General features: G+C 34.6%; 1 protein-coding gene across 1 annotated transcript in view; it reads right to left on the bottom strand.

The window, feature by feature from the left end:
* LOC100049687 (ADAM3b) overlaps positions 819 to 20,862 on the bottom strand; it is a gene marked incomplete at its 3' end in the record, with an annotated part of 90,583 nt that continues 70,539 nt past the window's right edge. The window contains 3 exon segments of the mRNA NM_001098595.1: positions 819 to 868; positions 8,360 to 8,534; positions 19,624 to 19,738. Coding sequence (NP_001092065.1) covers positions 819 to 868; positions 8,360 to 8,534; positions 19,624 to 19,738 — 340 coding nt within the window.

Raw genomic sequence — 20,862 nt, 5'->3', positions numbered from 1 at the left:
CTTTATGCTTAGTGATGTTTAGTAAGTAAAATATCACAATTTATTTGCACATACGGGCTATAAATTTGAACAACATATGCAGAAGTCAACTTTATCCCATCTTATAGTAAAGAATTGTTCTTATGCCTTGGATGGTGAGTGTATTTAGCATTTTGCCTGGCATCTGCTAGGTCCTCAATAAATGTAAATTCCATTCCCCATTCCCAGATTATATCAGAAAGTATGCATCAACATGGTGGAGTTCTTTAGAGTTTAAACCTGGAGTCTGATTGTCTTAAACTTGAACTCAAAAGCTTTCTAAAATTCTATACAGGTGGGGAATTATTTATATTCCTTATGTCTATTTTCTTATTTCTAAAATAAGGAGAACTTATTAATGTATTAACCAGGGAGTTAGTGAGGAAGAAATATAAGTGTTGGGAGACAATTTGTGTAAATTATCAGTTAGAACCTTAAAAATACCAACCAAATGCATGATTGTTCATAAATATTTTAAGAACATATTTAAATTCTCTATAAAAGTCACTTCTTATTCCCAGAATACTGGTTAATAAATCCGTGGCTAATGTGAGTTAACATTAAATGTTTCTAGATAAGCATAAAATAAAATTAACATCAAATGCTTTGTTTTAATCTTTTAGGCTTCAATATTACCAAATAGAGATCAAGTTGATGAAACATGGGAATAATAGACTAAGATGCTGTTTAAAATACTTTTTAACAGTCTACTCTCTTAGACTGAGATACTGTTAAAAATACTTTTTAAAGTATTTAATGAATGATATAATTTTGTCAATAATTTTATTAGTTTACTTCACCTTTAAATGTAAGATTGTTGCTTTTACTGCTGCTGGCTTCTGATAGAGATCTACATGAAAGAAATAGGATTATTTTTAAGGTTAGGAAAGACTGTAATTTAAAGTCCAGAAATGCTAAAAAAAAAAAAATCTAGATTTGTACTAATTGCTCAGTTAATGTGTGCCAATACCAACTTTGTTTCCCATGTTCCCACTTTGGAATCATATATTCTAGTGTTTGGTCTTTCTCTAAAGTTAGTCTAACTTTTAAATATGTTAAGCATTTTTAAAATTTCAAATCAAAAGTCCATCTATTACTTACTTTTCTCTATTTTGTCTACATGGAAGACAGAATGAAGTATTAAAATATGTATGATGATGCTTCTCCAAAGTTAAACAGAAAATTTACTTATAAATTCTTAAATTATCATATTTTTAACTCTATTATTTTCATCAAATAAATATGTGAATATTCATTACTTCACTTCTGTTAATGAGGTCCTTAATGAGGCCTCTCTGTCTTCCAGTTCTTTAGTTACACTTTGTGGTATTTATGCAGCCTCCATTTTTTTCGTTGGCTACTACACTCCTTTTCTTTGGTTCCTGTTGAGGAAGAATGTGGTGGTGTAAAGTTCCTACTAACTGGCTACAATTCTTTGACCACAGATGATAAAACCAGGCTTGAACACCCAATTCAGGATTATAAATCCAGACAGAACACTGGCTGAAATTAGATACACTTGCACATAAATTTCTTTCTGTGTCTTGAGAAAATGAACTAAGAGGCACTTGTTGTGGACAGATTATTGGGATTTTTATTTGAAAATGAAACTAGAAAAAGTTGAGATAGCTACTCTGGGCCATGTGGAAGCAGAGCAGTCATTTTGGAGAGAATGGACATAGACAAGAAGAGATGACGTCAATCATAAAGCCTTTGAGTGATGGAGAGAATGACTTAATTCATGACCACCCAGTTTATTACCACCCTTTTGTGTTTCATTTCTATATAGTTTCTTGCCCTTGCAGCCATGAAGCCTTTTACTAGTGCTCTAAATTTTAGGCTATCACCTAGAATACTCGACCCAGCAAGAATATAATTTAAAATAGAAGGGGAAATAAAGAATTTCTCCAACAAACAAATAAAAGAATACAGCAACACTAAGCCCATTCTAAAAGAAATACTTGAAGTTTCCTCTAAATAGGAAAGAAATAAGATATAGGATGGAGAAATTCACAATTGGAAAGTAATCAATTAAACAAGCCAGTATACAGATCTAAAAAGAAAAAAATATGTAAAAGTGATGATAAACAAAAGGAACAGCAATGGGATAAACATGAATATGTAAAAAAATCAAAATCATAAAATGTGGGGAAAGAGAGCAAGAAAATCTATACTCTTTTTTTTTTTTCTGAATGTGTTTAAGCCTATATGACCATCAGGCTAAAGCTAGCAGATACAGGAAGGGGTTAACATGCTTGAAAAATAGGGCAAGCACAAATCAAAAACAATACATTCACAAAAACTAAAGAGAACACAAGCATAAAATAAAAGGAAATCATCCAACCAAAAAAGAAAGGAACAAAGAAGAAACATAGAATCAACTGGAAAACAAGGTTTAAAATGGCAAGAACACATATTTATCAATAATTACCTTAAATGTCAATGAACTGAATGCTCCAATCAAAAGATATAGAATGGCAGACTGGATAAAAAACAAGACCCTAAATATGCTGCCTACAAGAGACATATAAATTGAAAGTTAGAGAATGGAAAAAGATATTTCATGTGAATGGAAAAAAAAAACAGGAAAGCAGGAGTCATAGTACTCATATCAGACAAAACAGACTTTAAAACAAAGGCATAAGGAAAGACAAAGAAGGACACTATTTAATGATAAAAGAATCCATTCAAGAAGAGGATATTATACTTGTCAGTACATATGCCCCTAATATAGGGGCACCCAAATATATACAACAAATATTAGCAGACATAAAAGGAGAAATTGATGGGAATACAGTAATAGTAGGAGACTTTAACACCACACTCACATCAATGGACAGATCCTTTGGACAGAAAATCAATAAGGTAACGGAGATCCTAAATTACACATTAGAAAAGTTAGACTTAATTGATATTTTCAGGATATTACATTAGGAAAAATCATAATACACATTCATTTAAGTGCATTTGGAACATTCTCAAGCATTAACCACATACTGGGGCACAAAATTAACCTCAACAAATTTAAGAGTATAGAAATTATTTCAAGCATCTTCTCTGCTACAGTGGCATGAAACTAGAAATCAAACACAGGAAAAGAAATGAGAAAAACTGACTACATGGAGACTAAACAACATGCTACTAAACAAACAATGAGTCAATGAGGAAATCAAAAGGGAAATTAAAAAATACCTCAAGATAAATGGTAATGAAAACACAAGCATTCAAATTCTATGGGATGCTGCAAAAGCAATCCTTAAGAGGGAAGTTCATAGCATTACACGTCTTCCTCAAAAAAAGAAGAAAAATCTCTAATCAACAACTTAACCCACCACATAAAAGAATTAGAAAAAGAACAACAAACAAAACCTAAAGTCAACAGAAGGAAGGAAATCATAAAGATCAGAGAGGAAATAATCAAAATAGGGATTCAAAGAACAATAGAAAAAAAAATCAATAAAACCAAGAGCTGGTTCTTTGAAAGGGTAAACATAACTGACAAACCTCTGGTCAGACTCACCAAGAAGAAGAGAGAAAGAAATCAAATAAACAAAATAAGAATTGAAAAAGGAGAAATCTCAACAGATACTGCAGAAATACAAAAATACATGAGATTACTATGAAAAATTATATGCCAACAGATCTGACAACCTGAAAGAAATGGACAACTTTCTAGAGACTTACAGCTTGCCAAAACTGAATCAAGAAGACATAGATCAACTGAACAGACTGATCACTAGAAATGAAATTGAATATGTAATAAAAACACTACCTAAAAATAAAAGTCCAGGACCAGATGGTTTCACAGATGAATTCTACCAAACACACAAAGAAGAACTTATACCCATCCTTCTTAAACTCTTCCAAAAGGTTGAAGAAGAGGGAACACTCCCAAAGACATTCTGTGAAGCCACCATCACCCTAATACCAGAACCAGACAAAAATACTACAAAAAAGAAAATTATAGGCCAATATCTTTGATGAATATAGATGAAAAAATTCTCAACAAAATTTTAGCCATCTGATCCAACAACATATAAAAAAGATCGCACACCATGACCAAGGGGGATTCATCCCAGGTTAGGAAGGATGGTTCAACTTGGGCAAATCAATGTCATAAACCACATTAACAAAAGGAAAGTCAAAAACCACCTGATCATCTCAATAGATGCAGGAAAAGCATTTGACATAATCCAATATCCATTCATGAAAAATACTATTACCAAAATGGGTATAGAGGGAACATACGTTAACATGATAAAAGCCATTTATGACAAATCCACAGCCAATATAATACTCAACAGAGAAAAGCTCAAAGTCTTCCCACTGAAATCTGGAACAAGACAGGGATGCCCACTCACCACTTTTACTTAACATGGTATTGGAAATTCTAGCCATAGCAGTCAGACAAACAAAAGAAACAAAAAGTATCTAAGTTGGAATAGAAGAGGTAAATCTGCAGATGACATGATACTATACCTAAAGACTCCACGTAAAAGCTACTAGAACTGAACAATGAATTCAGCAAAGCATCAGGATACAAGATTAATATTCAGAAATCAGTTGCATTTCTGTATGCTAACAATGAAATATTAGGAAAGTAATCTAAAAATATAATACCTTTTAAAATCACATGCCCCAAAATTAAATACCTAGGAATAAACCTAACCAAGGAGGTGAAAGACTTACACAGTGAGAACTATAAAACATTAATCAAGGAAATTAAAGAGGATTCAAAGAAATGGAAAGATATCCAATGCTCCTGGATTGGAAGAATTAATATTAAAATGGCCATACTTTCCAAAGCAAAATATAGATGTAATGCGATCCTTATCAAATTACCCATCATGACATTTTTCACAGAACTAGAACAAACAATCTAAAAAATTTATATGGAATCACAGAAGACTCAGGACTGCCAAAGCAATCCTGAGGGAAAAAACAAGCAGGAGGCATCACTCTCCCAGACTTCAGACAATACTACAAAGCTAAGGTAATCAAGACAGTGTGGTACTGGTACCAAAACAGACATATGGGCCAATGAATCAGAATAGAGAGCCCAAAAATAAATCAAGACACCTGTGGTCAATTAATCTTCGACAAAGGAGGTGAGAATATAATGGGGACATGACAGTCTCTTTAGCAAGTGGTACTGGGAAAACTGGGCAACTCCATGTACATTAATGAAACTAGAACACACCCTCACACCATGCACAAAAATAAACTCAAAATGGCTTAAAGGCTTAAACATAAGATAAGACGCCATAAAACTACTAGAAGAAAATACAGGCAAAATATTCTCTGACATCAACCTTACAAATGATTTCTTAGGTCAGTTTCCCAAGGCAATAGAAACAAAAACAAAAATAAACCAATAGGACCTAATCAAACTGACAAGCTTTTGCATAGCAAAGGAAACCATAAAAAAAACAAAAACAAAAACAACAACAAAAAAAAAACGGAAGAAAGAAAAGTAGCTCCCGTCACGGCTCAGCAGAAACAAATCTGACTGGAATCCATGAGGATGCAGGTTCTATCTTTGGCTTTTCTCAGTGGATTAAGGATAAGCATTGCTATGAGCTGTGGTGTAGGCTGCAGACACGGCTCGGATCTGGCATTGCTGTGGCTGTGGCTTAGGCCAGTGGCTATAGCTCTGATTTGATCCCTAGCCTGGGAACCTCCATATGCTGCAGGTGTGGGGGAAAAAAAAAGATAGAAAAAAAGGCCAAAACATAGAAAAGACAACATACGGGATAGAAGAAAATAGTTGCTAACAATACAACCAACAAGGGCTTAATTGCCAAAATATACAAACAACTCATACAACTCAACAGCAAAAAATCCAATTGAAAATTTGGCAGAAGATCTGAATAGACAGTTCTCCTAAGAAGACATATGGATGGACAACAGGCACATGAAAAAAAATGCTCAACATCATTAGAGAAATGCAAATTAAAACTACAATGAGGTGCCACCTCACACTGCTCAGAATGACAACCATTAATAAGTCTACAAATAACAAATGCTGGAGAGGATGCAGAGAAAAGGGAACTCTCCTACACTGTTGGTGGGAATGTAAGTTGGTACAACCACATTAAAAACAGTATGGAGGTATGTCAGAAAACTAAATATGGAACTACCAAATAATCCAGCAATCCCACTCCTGGGCATATATCTGGACAAAACTTTCATTGAAAAAGATACATGCACCCCTATGTTTATTGCAGAATTATTAACAATAGCAAAGCCATGGAAATAGCCTATATGTCCATGACAGATGACATCTGAGTGACAGATGAATGTATTAAGATGATGTGGTACGTATACACAATGGAATACTACTCAGCTATAAAAGAGAACAAAATAATGCCATTTGCGGCAACATGGATTCAACTAGTGATTCTCATACTAAGTGAAGTAAGTCAGAAGAGAAAGACAAATACCATGTGATATCACTTATATGTAGAATCTAATATATGGCACAAATAAACCTATCTACAGAAAAGAAACAAACTCATGGACATGGAGAACAGACTTGTGGTTGCCAAGAGGGAGGGGGAGGGAGTATGAGGGACTGGGAGTTTGGGGTTAGTAGACGCCAACTATTGCATTTGGAGTGGATAAGCAATGAAGTCCTGCTGTATATCACAGGAAACTACATCCAATCACTTGTGATGGAACATGATGAAAGGTAATATGAGAAAAAGAATGTATATATTATATGCCTATGTGTGTGTATATATATATATATTATATACATATATATGTGTATAACTGGGTCACTTTGCTGTACAGCATAAATTAACAGAACATTGTAAATCAACTACAATAATTTTTTTAAATAATTAAATTAAAAAAAAAACTTTAGGCTGTCATGAGCAGATTTTGTTATTCATGATCAATGATACCTACTATATCATCTCTTCCAAAATTTGTATTTAGTTCTTACAACTATTCAGATTTTTCAGAGTCCAAGAAGACTTATACCAGATATTATTCATTAAATCAATTTATAATAATTTAGTGGTTATGTAAATGTCCATATGAATCATGCAGAATACTACCCTGAATTTAACAGATGGCTGCTGACTTGTTCATAAATAAAATGAACTAACTTGGGAAATAGAGGTGTTTATCGAAATTTTTATCATTATTTCATCTCTGTCTATACAAATGAGAAACAAAAATCATTTTCTTTACAATGAGAAAATGAGACCCACTTATTTACCCTACCCTCTGCATTCTCATCTTCCTAAATATTTACTAAGCCCAACTGTGAGTTGCACTGATGTCCCAGTAAAGAAAAAAAGCTGTATGTAAGTGCAATAAGTCAGGCAGAGAAAGACAAAGTATGATCCCACTTATATGTGGAATCTAAAAATTAAAATTAAAAAAAACCCCGTCATATATCCGGAGAACAAACTGATGGTTGCCAGAGGTGATGGCAGGTAGGGGGAGGAAGGCAGTGTGAGCAAAACGGGTAAATAGGGTCAAACTTCCAGTTATCAAATAAATACATCATGGCGGCTATAGTTGATAATAATGAATTGAATAGAACTTTAAATTCCTCATCAGGAGAAAATTAAATTTTTGTAACTATATATGGTGACAGACGTTAACTAGAACCATTGTGGTGATCATTTTGCAATATATACAAATATCAACACCTTATGCTGTATATATGAAATTAATATAATGTCATATGTTAATTATATCTCATTTTTTAAAAAGACCTAATCAAGTTCTGCTCTACCAAAAAAAAAAAAAAAAAAAAAGCTGCACAGGTGCTTAAATTCTCATTTTAGGAATACATGAGCAACATTAGCTAAGTGTAAAATGAACAGTGTCCTGTGTTTTCTCTGCCTCTTTCTTTATCATCTTATATTTTCTCACCTCCCATACTCGATGCTTTCCTATTTCTATTCATCTTTACATTCTTCATATTTATGCTGCCCTGTCTCTAGTAATCTTCTTGGCACAGCCGAAGTCAAAAAAAAAAAGCTGCACAGGTGCTTAAATTCTCATTTTAGGAATACATGAGCAACATTATTCCAAGGAATAATGCAAGGAAAATGTGGTTGTCTGGGAAATAGAACTTTCTAAAGCAATTACAGCCAACATATCTTTCTATTCGAAAGGTACTGAGGATTTACTGAGTAACTTCAGTTGTTCCTGGTCCTGTATGAATTCTGAAAAAAAACTGGTGTGTACTAATACTCAATATTTCTAAACATTAACCCAATCCATTCAAGAATCCCTACTTAAAACATTCTGAAAAACATTTGAATTTTCCCACAAAGCATTTTTAATATTAAATATAAAAAATAATGAGTTTACTTACTCTTCACTTACTGTACCCTCTTTGTCCTGAAATATCTTCTTTTTATTACATTTAAGAGTAATGAGGGCAATTAGAATGAGCAAAGGTAGGAAAATGTAGAAACTGATCAAGAGACCTTTTTTTTGAGAAGCACGAGGTCGTTTTAACAAGAGTTTTGTATATTTTACATCTTCATCTGAAAACATAATAAGAGTACTTTTTAACTTTTTCAAAAATGAATTTGAAGCAATTAGTATTTGAATTATAAAAATTTGGGATCAAAGAATATAGTCACAGAATGAATAAATTTAGAAGAATAGTCTGTGACTATGCCCCAAAGTGCACTATATATTTATGTCAAATATATCTAGTATTTATTTTTAATTTTACATGTATATTTAATATTAATGTGCTACATTCTAATGTATTTTAATCTATCATATCCCTTCTATAAGGAAGGAACACATTAAATTGATATTATCATCTAATAGGTTATTCCATGTAAAAGTAGAGCAAAAAAAAGTTTTAAAAATTTTTAATAAAAATTATTGATATAACTGAAACTGATTTTAAAAAACAATTAACAATAGTAGACTAGGTTAAATTTCCATAATAGATATATAAAGTATATGTTAAAAATTTTGTGTTAATTAGAAAAATATTTATTCCTCTAGGTGTTATAAAGGCATATAAATCTAAAAAACAGGAGTTCCCATCATGGATCAGTGGTTAACGAACCCGACTAGCATACATGAGGATGCGGGTTTGACCCTTGGCCTCGCTTGGTGGGTTAAGGATCTGCCATTGCCATGAGCTGTGGTGTAGGTCGAAGACGCAGCTCAGATCCTGTGTTGCTGTGGTTCTGGTGTAGGCCAGCATCCACAGCTCCGATTAGACCCCTAGCCTGGGAACCTCCATATGCCACTGGTGCGGCCCTAAAAGACAAAAAATAATAATAGCAAATAAAAAAAATTTTAAATAAATCTAAAAAACAAAAATCTATGGAAACTTGGCTCAATTAAGCAAAATAAATAAATCAGACAACTAAAATACAAAAAAAAAAAAACCAACTAAACTATGCAATCAGAATCACCACCAAAGCTACTATGATGATTTAATTGTACATGAATTTAGTTCCCACTCAAAAAGACAAAAGAATCACTTTCTTTGTTGTTTTGGGTTTATTTTTGGCTGCACCTGTGGCATGTGGCAGTTCCCAGTCCAGGTATTGAACCTTGGCCAGGTATTGAACCTTGGCCAGGTATTGAACTCACAGCACAGCAGCAACCTCTGGAGTGGCAATGGGAGATCCTTAATCCGGTGCAGCACAAGAAAACCCCAAGAATTGGTAACTTTGAAACACACACAGCCAATTATGTGTTGATGAAAAGTGATTCACCTAAAAGAAAAAGATTTAGCAAGACGTATGTATTATAAGAAATAAATTAGAAAATATAAGCAAAAATATTGACACTAATCAAACATGCATCAGTCTCATGCTATGGTAGAATCAACACTTTTAAAACTCTCTTTTCCTGGCTTCATCCATCAGAAAAGTTCAACTCTCCTTTAATTCATCTTTAGTAAAATTACCATGTTGGAAGTGGAGCTTCCTTCTCATGTGCTTAATTCCTCCAAAGACTGATTAGGTAATTTATTAGATAAATTGGGAGATACCCATTATTCTAGGGAAGAAAAATAGGGCACTTCCACCTTGGGGCATGATGGAATTTTTCCTTTAAGTGTGTCAATAATAAAAACACAAAACAAGACAAAATGCATGGGGGAAATGGTTTCTGAAAGTCAACAGGAAATACAGAGCTATTATATCTGAAGAGAAAACAAGATGTTGATTTTATGGAAAGACCATTCTACCTATGGATAATTTGCCAATCTCAGCACAGAGAATCGGAGTCCTAGGCATATAGCATTCCCATGGAGTTAAGGAGGCAGAGAACAGAGTTCACAGCAGCAGAAATGGTTTGAAACTGACGGGTGCAGCATGGACCAGAAAGTTGCTGTAGATTAAAGATTCCAAAAGTGTTGGGGAGATCCAACACAGGTATCCCTGGCAGTAAGCTAAGGGAGAGAGACAGAAAGAGAGACGGGGAGAGAGAGAGACATATGTGCATACATACATATGTAGATACACAGATACATAGATGTATAGATATACATATACATAGTTGGAGACAACCTGAAGCTAGTTAGCAGCTCTTATTGGGGTGAGGATGGAAAGAAATACTAGAGTTTGAACAGTGCTGGAAAAAAAAAGATCCTGGTTTCACCACATTCTCACTAATAGTTGTTGCCTGTATTTTTTACTGTAATAATCACCCTAATGAGTGGGAAAGTAGTTGCTCATTGTGGTTTTGACTGGCATTTTCCTAACATGTTGAACATCTTTTCATGAGCTTATTGGCCACTTGTATATCTTCTATGGAGGTGTATTTATTTAAATCCCTTCTCATTTTTAATTGGGTTGTCTGCTTAATATGGACTTGTATTCTTTATATATTCTGAAGACAAGTCCCACATGAGATATGATATTTACAAAATATTTTCTCCCACTCTTTAGTTTGAATTTCACTTTCTTGGAGGTATCTTTGCAAGCACAAAAGTTCTTAATTTTGATGAAGTTAAATCAATCTATTGTTTCTTTCTTCACTTGGCTTTGGTATCTTTGATAATATAGTCTATGCCAAGGTCACAAAGGTTTACTAATATGTACTCTGTTTTATAAATTTAGATTTTGAATTTAGATCTATGATGAAATTTCGGTTAATTTTTGTGAACATTGTGATGCAGTAATCTAGCGTCATTTGTATGTGGATATCTACTTGCCCCAACACCATTTTTTTTTAAAGACCGTACCTTCTCCATTAAATTGTTTTGGCGTCTTTGTCAAAAATCAATGACTGTAAGCCTGAAGCTTTATTTCTGGGTTTTCTCTTTTAGTCTATTGAAATAAATGTCAATCCGTATCCTTGGTACAATACTACACTGAATTGATTATTTTAGCTTTGTAATGTTTTGGAAAAGTGTTTTCAGTTTCAAGTTTTCTTGCAAACTGTTTTCAAGATTATTTTTTACTATCCTATCATTTGAATTTTTGTAAGAATTTTAGGATCAGCTTGTCATTCTCTGAAAAAGAGATAGCTTGGGTTAGTTAAGGATTGTGTTGAATTTGTAGATTAATGTTGGGAGTATTTCCATATTAACAATAGTGAGTCTTCCAATATATTATCAGGAGATGTCTTTACATTTATGCAGATCTTTATTTTAATAATGTAGTTTTAGCTTTCACTGTATTATCCTATTAATTCTTTTCATAAAAAATTATTTCTAAACAATTTTTGGGGTGATGTTATAAAATGGTATTTTTGCCTAACAATTTTGCTTTATCGTGGTAAAATACGCAACATATAAAGTTTACCATTTCAAACAGTTTTGAATGGAGAGTCAATGGCATTAAGTACCTTTGTGTATCTATCATTACCATCAAACTCTAGGACTTTTTCATCCTCCTAAATTGAAACACTCTACCCTTTAAACATCGACTTACCATTTCCTCTCCCTCCAGCCCCTGGCAACTACCTTTCTGTTTTGTCCCTCTGAATTTGATTACTGTAGGTACCTCATAAAAGCAGAATCATTCAATATTTGTTCTTTTGTGCGGGTTCATTTTAGTTAGCATAAGGTTTTCCAGTTCCATCTATATTGTACCATGTGTCAGAATTTCATTCCTTTTTTTTTTTTTTTTTTTTTTTTGGTCTTTTGTCTTTTGAGGGCCCCACTTGTGCATCTGCGGCATATGGAGGTTTCTAGGGAAGGGGTCTAATCGGAGCTGTTGCCTCCAGCCTATACCACAGCCACAACAATGCCAGATCTTAGCCGCATCTGTGACCTACATCACAGCCCATGGCAATGCCGAATCATTTTCATGCCTTTTTAAAAGGTAAATAACTTTCCACTGTATGTATATACCATTGTATGTGTATACTACTGATGGACATTTGAGTGTTTCTGCCTTTCAGCTATGGTGAATAAAGTGGCTAAGAACACGTGCATACAAATATCTGTTTAAGTCCATCATTTCAGTGCTTTGAGTATATATCTAGATGTGGAATTTTAGGATAACATGTAATTTTGTGTTTAATTATTTGAGGAACCTCCATGCCATTTTCCACATGGGCTGTAACACTACATTTCCACCAACAATGCACAGAGTTTCCAATTTCTCCACATTCTCATCAGCACTTGATACTTTCTGATTTTTTAAATAATAGCCATTCCAATAGGTGTGAATTAGTATCTAGTTGTAGTTTTGATCTGCAATTCTCTAACAATTAGTGATGTTGAACAATTTTTCCTGTGCTTACTGGCCATCCATATATCTTTTTTTGAAGAAATGTCTTTTCATGTCCTTTGCTATTTTTTAAATTGGGCATACATGTTTCTTTACACCTGAGTTGAAGGAGCATTTTACATAACAGTAATCATTCATCAGATATATGATTTGCAAACATCTTCTCCTTTTATAATATGATGATGTTAATAATTTTTCTCCAACTCAAGAATCAATGAATGAACAGAATGTTTCTACTAACTAAAAGGAAATATCATATTCTCATCCAGTTAGTCACACTTCAGCATGCAATATTTTGTCACAAATACCTAGATCATTTTGTATTTGTGAAGATCTAGAATAGTATCTTTTCACCTTTTATCATATTTGTACATGAACATTTATTTGATATAATTTACATCTGGGCAAATGTATACACTAAGTTGACAAAGGAGTTAGATGTTGTAGGAGTGCTAAGCATTGATTAATCATTTAAATTGATGTTTGTAAATATAAAATTAAATTATGTTCTATTATAGTACAACATTATTTATAATAGTTCTAAACAAAGTGAAATAATAAAACTGAAATAATAAACATGTACAGTAGCTAGTGATAATTACAAAACTATTGTGGAGGAAATCAAAGAAGACATATAAATGGAGAAATAAATTGTGTTCATAGATTGGAAGATTCAATAATAAGTAGTGAAATGTAAAAGTTTCCTAAATTGATCCATAGGTTTAACACAATTTGTATCAAAATCATGGGCAGATTCTTTGTGAGCACAGACAAGCTTATTCTAAAAGGTATATGGAAAGGAGAAACACTAAAATAGCCAAAACAATTTTGAAAAAGGAGAATAAAGTGTGAGAACTCACTTTTCCTAATGTTAAAGATTACTATATAGCTACAGTTATCACAACAGTGTCGTACTGGTGGAGGGAATGACACATAGATCAATGGAACAGAATAGAGGTCTGAGAAAATACACCAACACAAAAGTGTCCAATTAATTTTTAACAAAGGTGCAAAATCAACTCAGTGGACAAAAGACAGCTTTGCAAAGAATTGTGCTAGAACAATTTGACACTCATAAATTAGAAAATTAATCTTCTACCTTTTGTAAAAACTAACTCCAAATGGATCACAGGCTTAAGTATAAAACATAAAGGTATACTTTTTACAGATAACACAGCGGAGGATTTCAAGTCTCAAGACTGACAAAGAATTCATATACTTGATACCAAAAGCATAGACCCAAAAATGAAAAAAAAAAAAAAAAAAAGAGCTTTTCAAAATAAGAACTGGGGGGAAAAAAACACTTTGGGTCTGAGAAAAAACAAATACAGACTTTGGGAGAATATGTTCAAATCACAAATCCAACAAAATGCATATGCCTCTGAAAACTCAACATTTAATAAACAAAACAATTTAAAAATGGGTGAAACATGTAAACAGACTTTTCACTTAAGTAGATAGGTGCCAAATAACAAGAGAAAAGGTACTCAATATTTTTATCCATCAGAGAAGCACAAATATAAAAACACAATGAGGTATTAGTACACACCAATAGAATGGCTTTAAAAAAGTGGTATTATTTGCCAAGGGTGCAAAAAAAAACATTCATATGTCATTGGTGGAGATGTCAAATGGCACAGTCACTCTGCAGAATAGCTTGGCAGTTGCTTTTAAAACTATATACGTGCATGTTTATAGCAGTTTTATTTACAATTGCCAAATCTAGGGAAAAAAAACCAAATATGCTTCAATGGGTTAATGAATAACCAGAGACATAGCAATTTCATTCTTGGAGAATTAAACATTTATTTTGATGTAGAATCTCCCATGCAAATCTTCACTGCAGATCTATTCATAATAACTAAAAGTTGGCATCCACCAAATGTCCTTCAATGGGTGGATAATTAAACAAATTATGATACAGACATACAAGGGAATACAGGTCATCAAAAAAAAGGAATGAAAAATTCCTACATGCAACAACTTTGATCCAGTTCATGGGAATTATGCGAGAAAGACAATCTCAAAAAGATACAAACTACATGATTCCATGTATATAGCGTTCATGAAATAACATAATTAGAAAAGAGGGAGAGCACTTTAGTGGTCAAGGGTTAGGAATGGGGAAAGAGAGGATCAGTGTAGCTATACAGAGGAGTAACAATATTAGGGGCCATGTAGTGGTGATAGTCGTCTATATGTTGACTGTGGCGGTGGTTACACAAATTTGAACACGTGGTGAAATTGCATAGGATTAAATATACACATACATGAATGCATACACACACGTACACATAAGTAAGTGCATATATACTGGTGAAATGTGAAAAGGTATGTGTATTTCATCAATGTCCATTTTCCGGTTTTGATATTCTACTGTAGTACTGAAAAAAGTTAACACTTACTGAAGCTGAGTAAAAGATACACAATACTTTCCTCTAAATTTTTTGGCAACTGTTTATGAACCTATAATTATTTCAACATAATAGGTTAACTAAAAATAACAATGAGATATCATTACATATCTGAAGTTGCCAAAACAAAATCAAACAAGAGAAACAACAACAACAAAAATGGCAATACCAAGTGCTTGTGAAGTGTGGGTCATCTGTGCAAAGTAAATGGGATTCTCACAGGTAAAGGCAGAGAAGGAAAATTGTAAGGCCACTTTGGAAAATAATTTGTTTCTTAAAAAATTAAAATATACTTACTAAAAAAAATGCATTTAGAGAGTTCCCCTTGTGGCTCAGTAAGTTAAGAACCTGACATAGTGTTCATGAAGATGTGGGTTCAAGCCCCAGCTCACTCAGTGGGTTAAGAATCCAGCATTTCTGCAAGCTGCAGCATAGGTCACAGATGCATCTCAGATCTTGCATTGCTATGGCTTTGGCATAGGCCTGAGCTGCAGGTCCAATTTGACCCCTAGCCCAGGAACTTCCATATGCTATAAATGCAGTCAGAAAAAGAAAAAAAAAATACACTTAGTAAATGATCCAGCAATACCATTTATAAGTATTTACTCACCAAAATTGAGAAGTTATATATACACAAGAGCTTATATGTGCATGTTTATAGCAGTTTTATTTATAATTGCCAAATCTAGAGAAAAAAATATGCTTCATTGGGTGAATGAGTAAGAGAACTATAGTACTTAGTTTCAATAGGATGCTACTTAACAATAAGGAAGAATGAATTATTAAAACAGATGACAATGGCAATGAATCTCAAATGCCTATGTTCCATTACAAGACATTCGGGAAAGGGCAAATCTATGGTGACAGAGAACAGGTGGTTTATTGTGAGGAATTCATGGTAGGAGATAAACATAGAGAGAAGCCAGAGGGAAGTTTTGAGATGATGGCTCAACTGTGTATCATGACTATCATGGTAGGAACAAGAACACGTACCTTTTTTTTCAATACTCATAGAACTATGTATGACAGAGTGAATATTACTGTGTGTAATTTTTTTTTTTTTTTATCTTTTTGCTATTTCTTGGGCTGTTCCCGCGGCATATGGAGATTCCCAGGCTAGGGGTCTAATTGGAGCTGTAGCCACTAGCCTATGCTGGAGCCACAGCAACACAAGATCCGAGCCGCATCTGCAACCTACACCACAGCTCATGGCAATGCCGGATCATTAACCCACTGAGCAAGGCCAGGGATCGAACCTGCAACCTCATGGTTCCTAGTTGGATTCGTTAACCACTGCGCCACGACGGGAACTCCTGTGTGTAATTTTTTTTTAAGTCAAATATGTTTAATTTTAAAAGTAAATGTTAAAAAAGAGACAATGGTGAATATGTTTTTTCCAAAATTTCAAAAAATACAACTTGTTGATTCAAGATCTCCACCAACCCAAGAGAATGAACCCAAAGAAAAGCACATCTTGGTAAATCATAGTGAAACCATGGAAAATTGAAGATATAAAATAAGTATGAAACTCAAAGAATGGATGTGTCAGGGGACTGCTGACTGAAATCCCCCCGCCTTGGCCAGGCACGATAATAGCTGCTTACAGGAATTGTCTCACAACAGGAGGCTCTGACAGGAACATGGTGCTGCCCTGAAGACTAACCAGGAGGATGTGAGAGGGGCCAGTAGGATGAAAGAGAGGACCAACCTCCCTGAAATACACTGTGGCTAAGAGATGCCCACACTAAGATTCCCACCAACCCAAGAGAATAATCCAAAGAAAATCACGCCAGACCAAGTATGAGCCAAGCAAGATGCCTGACAAGAGACAACCCAGAAACTAACCCCATTCCCATAAAACCCGAGACTGTAAGCCACATGGCGGAGCAGTTCTCCTGGGCTCCCTCAGCTTGCTGATCTGCCCAGGCACCCCTTCCCAATAAAGTCTTTTGTTTTATCAGCATGTGTGTCTCCTTAGACAATTTATTTCCAAGTGTTAGACCAGAGACCATTCTTGGGTCTGGGAAGGGGTCCCCCTTCCTGCAACAAAAGAAGCATTATATTACTGGGATGAATAATAATAATGACAGCAGCATTCTCATCACAAAATGGAAGCCAGGATACAGTGGGATTCCATGTTTGAACTGCTGAAAGAAACAATTCTCGCTGTAGAATTCTTTCTCCAGTGAAAATACCCTTCACGAACTAATATATCATAAGGATATTTTAAAAACGAACAAAAGCTGAGACAATTGGTCACTACTGAGGCAAAGTAATGAATAATGATTTTAGGTAGTTATTGTAGGAACACGGGCTTCGATATATTCCCTGATTGATGTCCATGGTTTAAGATTTGTAAAAACTAATCAAGACAAACAGGCCTTGCTTGTGTCAGATTAACTATTGAAAGTGGATTTGTTTTACATCAACGTGGGAACTAACCCCTGACTATACATTCGACTGTTAGCAAAAGAATGTATAGAGTGGCAACTCTAAGTCTAGGGGAATGAATAGCAAAAGGATGAAAAACTTATGGAGCCTACCCTAACTCTAAAGTCCCTATTGGACGAGGCCCGATATAGGTAAACTGGGTAAGGCCAATGGGAAAAAGAACTGATATCTGGACCCCGCATTGGCTCTCCTGTCTTTAAGAGATAAAAACCTCCATAGAACAATAGAAAAAGGGACTCTTCCTCCCCCCTCCCAGTGTCTGTGATGGGAGCTATTTGCTTTCCTGTAATAAAGACTTTTCCTTGCTTGCTGCCTGTGTGTTCACAAAGTTCACCGTCTCCGTGAACAAGAACCTGGATTCTGGTAACATCTTTCCCATAACACTATTAGGTACACACAAAAAGAAATATTAAAGAAAGTTTTTCAGGCTGAAAGAAAACAACCCACATGGAAATTTCAATGTGCTGGAGGAGTTGAAAAGCCCTTGAAAACAGTAAACAGGTGGGTAAATGTAAATATTTTCAGTAAAATTCTTTAACATTCCATTGGGGATTTTAAGGCAAATACAACGACTTATTGTCAGGTTTACAACATATACATAAATAAGATAGATCATAACAGAAGCACAAGTGATGGAAAGACATTAATGGAATTTTATTGTTAGGAGAGTTTTTACATTGTGAAGTTGACAAAAATCAAATATTCTACAATTGTTCAGGAATATTCACCAAATTAAAAAATGTTTTGTGCAATCTCCTATCAATAATACTTTGGATATGTAAGATTTTGTTATTTATGCCTTTCAACAGCAGAGTTAACTTTAAAGATGCAACACTGTTGTGAAGTAGCATGTCACAATAGTTAACATCCTCAGAATATACAGACTACATAATAAAACTGTCACCTATTCTAGAATTTAACAATACCTATTGTAACTGAGCAGAACCCTATGGTGCCTTCCTGGTGTAGGCCTTCTCCCATATCCTCTGCTTTAACTCCTCTCTGAAGCATCTAGATAACAGTGACCCGACGTGGCTCTGTGGTTAATGAACCCAACTGGTATCCATGAGGATGCAGGAACAATCCCTGGCCTCGCTCAGTGGATTAAGGATCTGGCATTGCCATGGGCTGTGGTGTAGGTTGCAAATTCGGCTCGGACCCCTTGTCGTTGTGGTTGTGGTGTAGGCTGGCAACTACAGCTCCGATTGGACCCCTAGCCTGGGAACTTCCATATGCCATGGTTGAGGGCCTAAAAAGGCTAAAAAATTAAAATAAAATAAATAAAAATGCTTTACAAATTTAGTTCAGGAATGTGAGATATTTTGGGAGCACAAAATATTGTGAGATATTTTGTGTCCTTGAATGGCCTGCAATAAACTTTTCTCTGCTCCAAACTCTGACATTTTGGTGTGGCCTCACTGTGTGACAGTTACATGAATTTGTACTAACACTATTTAGAAATTGCTGCTGTGTAAATAGAAAATTCCTGGGAACCATTGCTAAAACTAAGACAAGGTCTATTAAAGTGTTCATTTCTAGATTTAAATTAAAACCATACACAAAATTTTTATCGACAGTGTGATCTAGACCTGTGCCGTCTAATACAGCAGCTACTAGCCACAAGTAAGTACTTAAATTTAAATTGAATCTGGAGTTCCCATTTCGGCTCAGTGGTAACAAATTTGACTCATATCCAGGAGTACACAGGTTTAATCCCTGGCTCCACTCAGCGGGTTAAGGATCAGCATTGCCATGAACTGCAGTGTAGGTCACAGATGTGGCTTGGATCTGGTGTTGCTGTGACTGTGATGTAAGCCAGCGGCTACAGCTCCGATTGGACCCCTAGCCTGGGTACTCCCATATGCCACAGGCGCAGCCCTAAAAAGACAAAAGAAAATAAATAAATAAAATTTATATAAAGTGATATAAAAAGGAAATTTTGGTTCCTTAGTTGCACTATCCACATGTCGGGTGCTCAAAAGCCACACGGACCGTGGGGATGTATGATATTTTTATAAATGCAGAAAGCTCTCAGTGATTTAGATACTAACCTTCCAAAATCCAAAACCCATCATCAATGCTTCCTCCTGGCGATGAGGGTGATGGTTCACATGCTGGAGGAGCATATCCAGCATCACAGTGACAATTGAGCTGAGTATTGCAAACCTAAAACCAAAACTAACTTTAAAAAGAGTATTTTATGTACAATATAGAAATTTAAACATTATTTGTTACTTTAGGTCAATATAAGTTATTAAAGTACTATAATTTAGTATATTATAGGTGGTTTTTACATTAATGTGATAAGTAATTTAAAAAATAAAAATATAATAATTTATTTTCAAATTTATTGTCAAATCTCTACGACATTTTCAAATGTCGTAGAGATTTTCTCTTATTTATCTCTTGTACTTTTAAATAAAAGTATATTCCGATACAACTGAAATGCCTTATTCTAGAAAAGCATAAGGATTATGAAGCTAGAAATTATAAAATACTGTGAGTTTGAATATACCATGAATTGTGCTAATTTAAAAAATCAGCAGTGATAAGAGTCAATTTTTACCAAAAAAAAAAAAAAATGAGGAAAAACTAAAGGAAGAGGTTGGCTTAATCAGACACAGTTAGCAAAATTTATTTTGCTAGAAATGGGAAGCCTGGAAAATATGTATAAATGTGATCTGATGGGTGAATTGAAAGAAGAACCAAAACCAAACAAAGAACCTAGAAATAGTTTCATTAAAAACTTGATAAGGCATTAATTTAAATTAAATAAGAAAGGAAAGAAACAGAAAAGGAAATGTCAATAATAGGACATGTAAGTGATCTGGGAGAAGAATTTGATAAAAGACACAGACAGGTCACTTTTTTTCCTAGGCTACTATGTAAAATATGAAGCTTTGCTATGGCAGGAGATACTAGCCATAAAGTTAAAGCCAAATGCATGCATGGAGGTGAGATAGGAAATAGATGGGTCCCAGGTTTAGCAACTAGAATCTGTCCCCTGTGGACAGACACTTCAAAATAAAGATTATGGCAGAAGCAAAGACAAGCTGAGTCCTGCTTGGATAAAAGAAAAACAGGTCACTTATTTCTCATTCTTGGGGTCAAAGAGACCTTCAGAACTACACATGTACAGAAAAGTCCTGAGGGGTCAGAGAAGGGAGGGGGCGCCAGCCCATAGAACATCCTGTCAACTTCCTAGAGACCTGGTACTGGAATCTATCTTAGCTAAAAGATGCACACGCACACAGACAAGGGCCCTGAGTCAGGCTAAATATGGACTCAAG

The sequence above is a fragment of the Sus scrofa genome, chromosome 15 (assembly GCF_000003025.6).
Source record: "Sus scrofa isolate TJ Tabasco breed Duroc chromosome 15, Sscrofa11.1, whole genome shotgun sequence".
Lineage (NCBI taxonomy): Eukaryota > Metazoa > Chordata > Mammalia > Artiodactyla > Suidae > Sus > Sus scrofa.
This window is presented reverse-complemented; position numbering and strand designations above follow the sequence as displayed.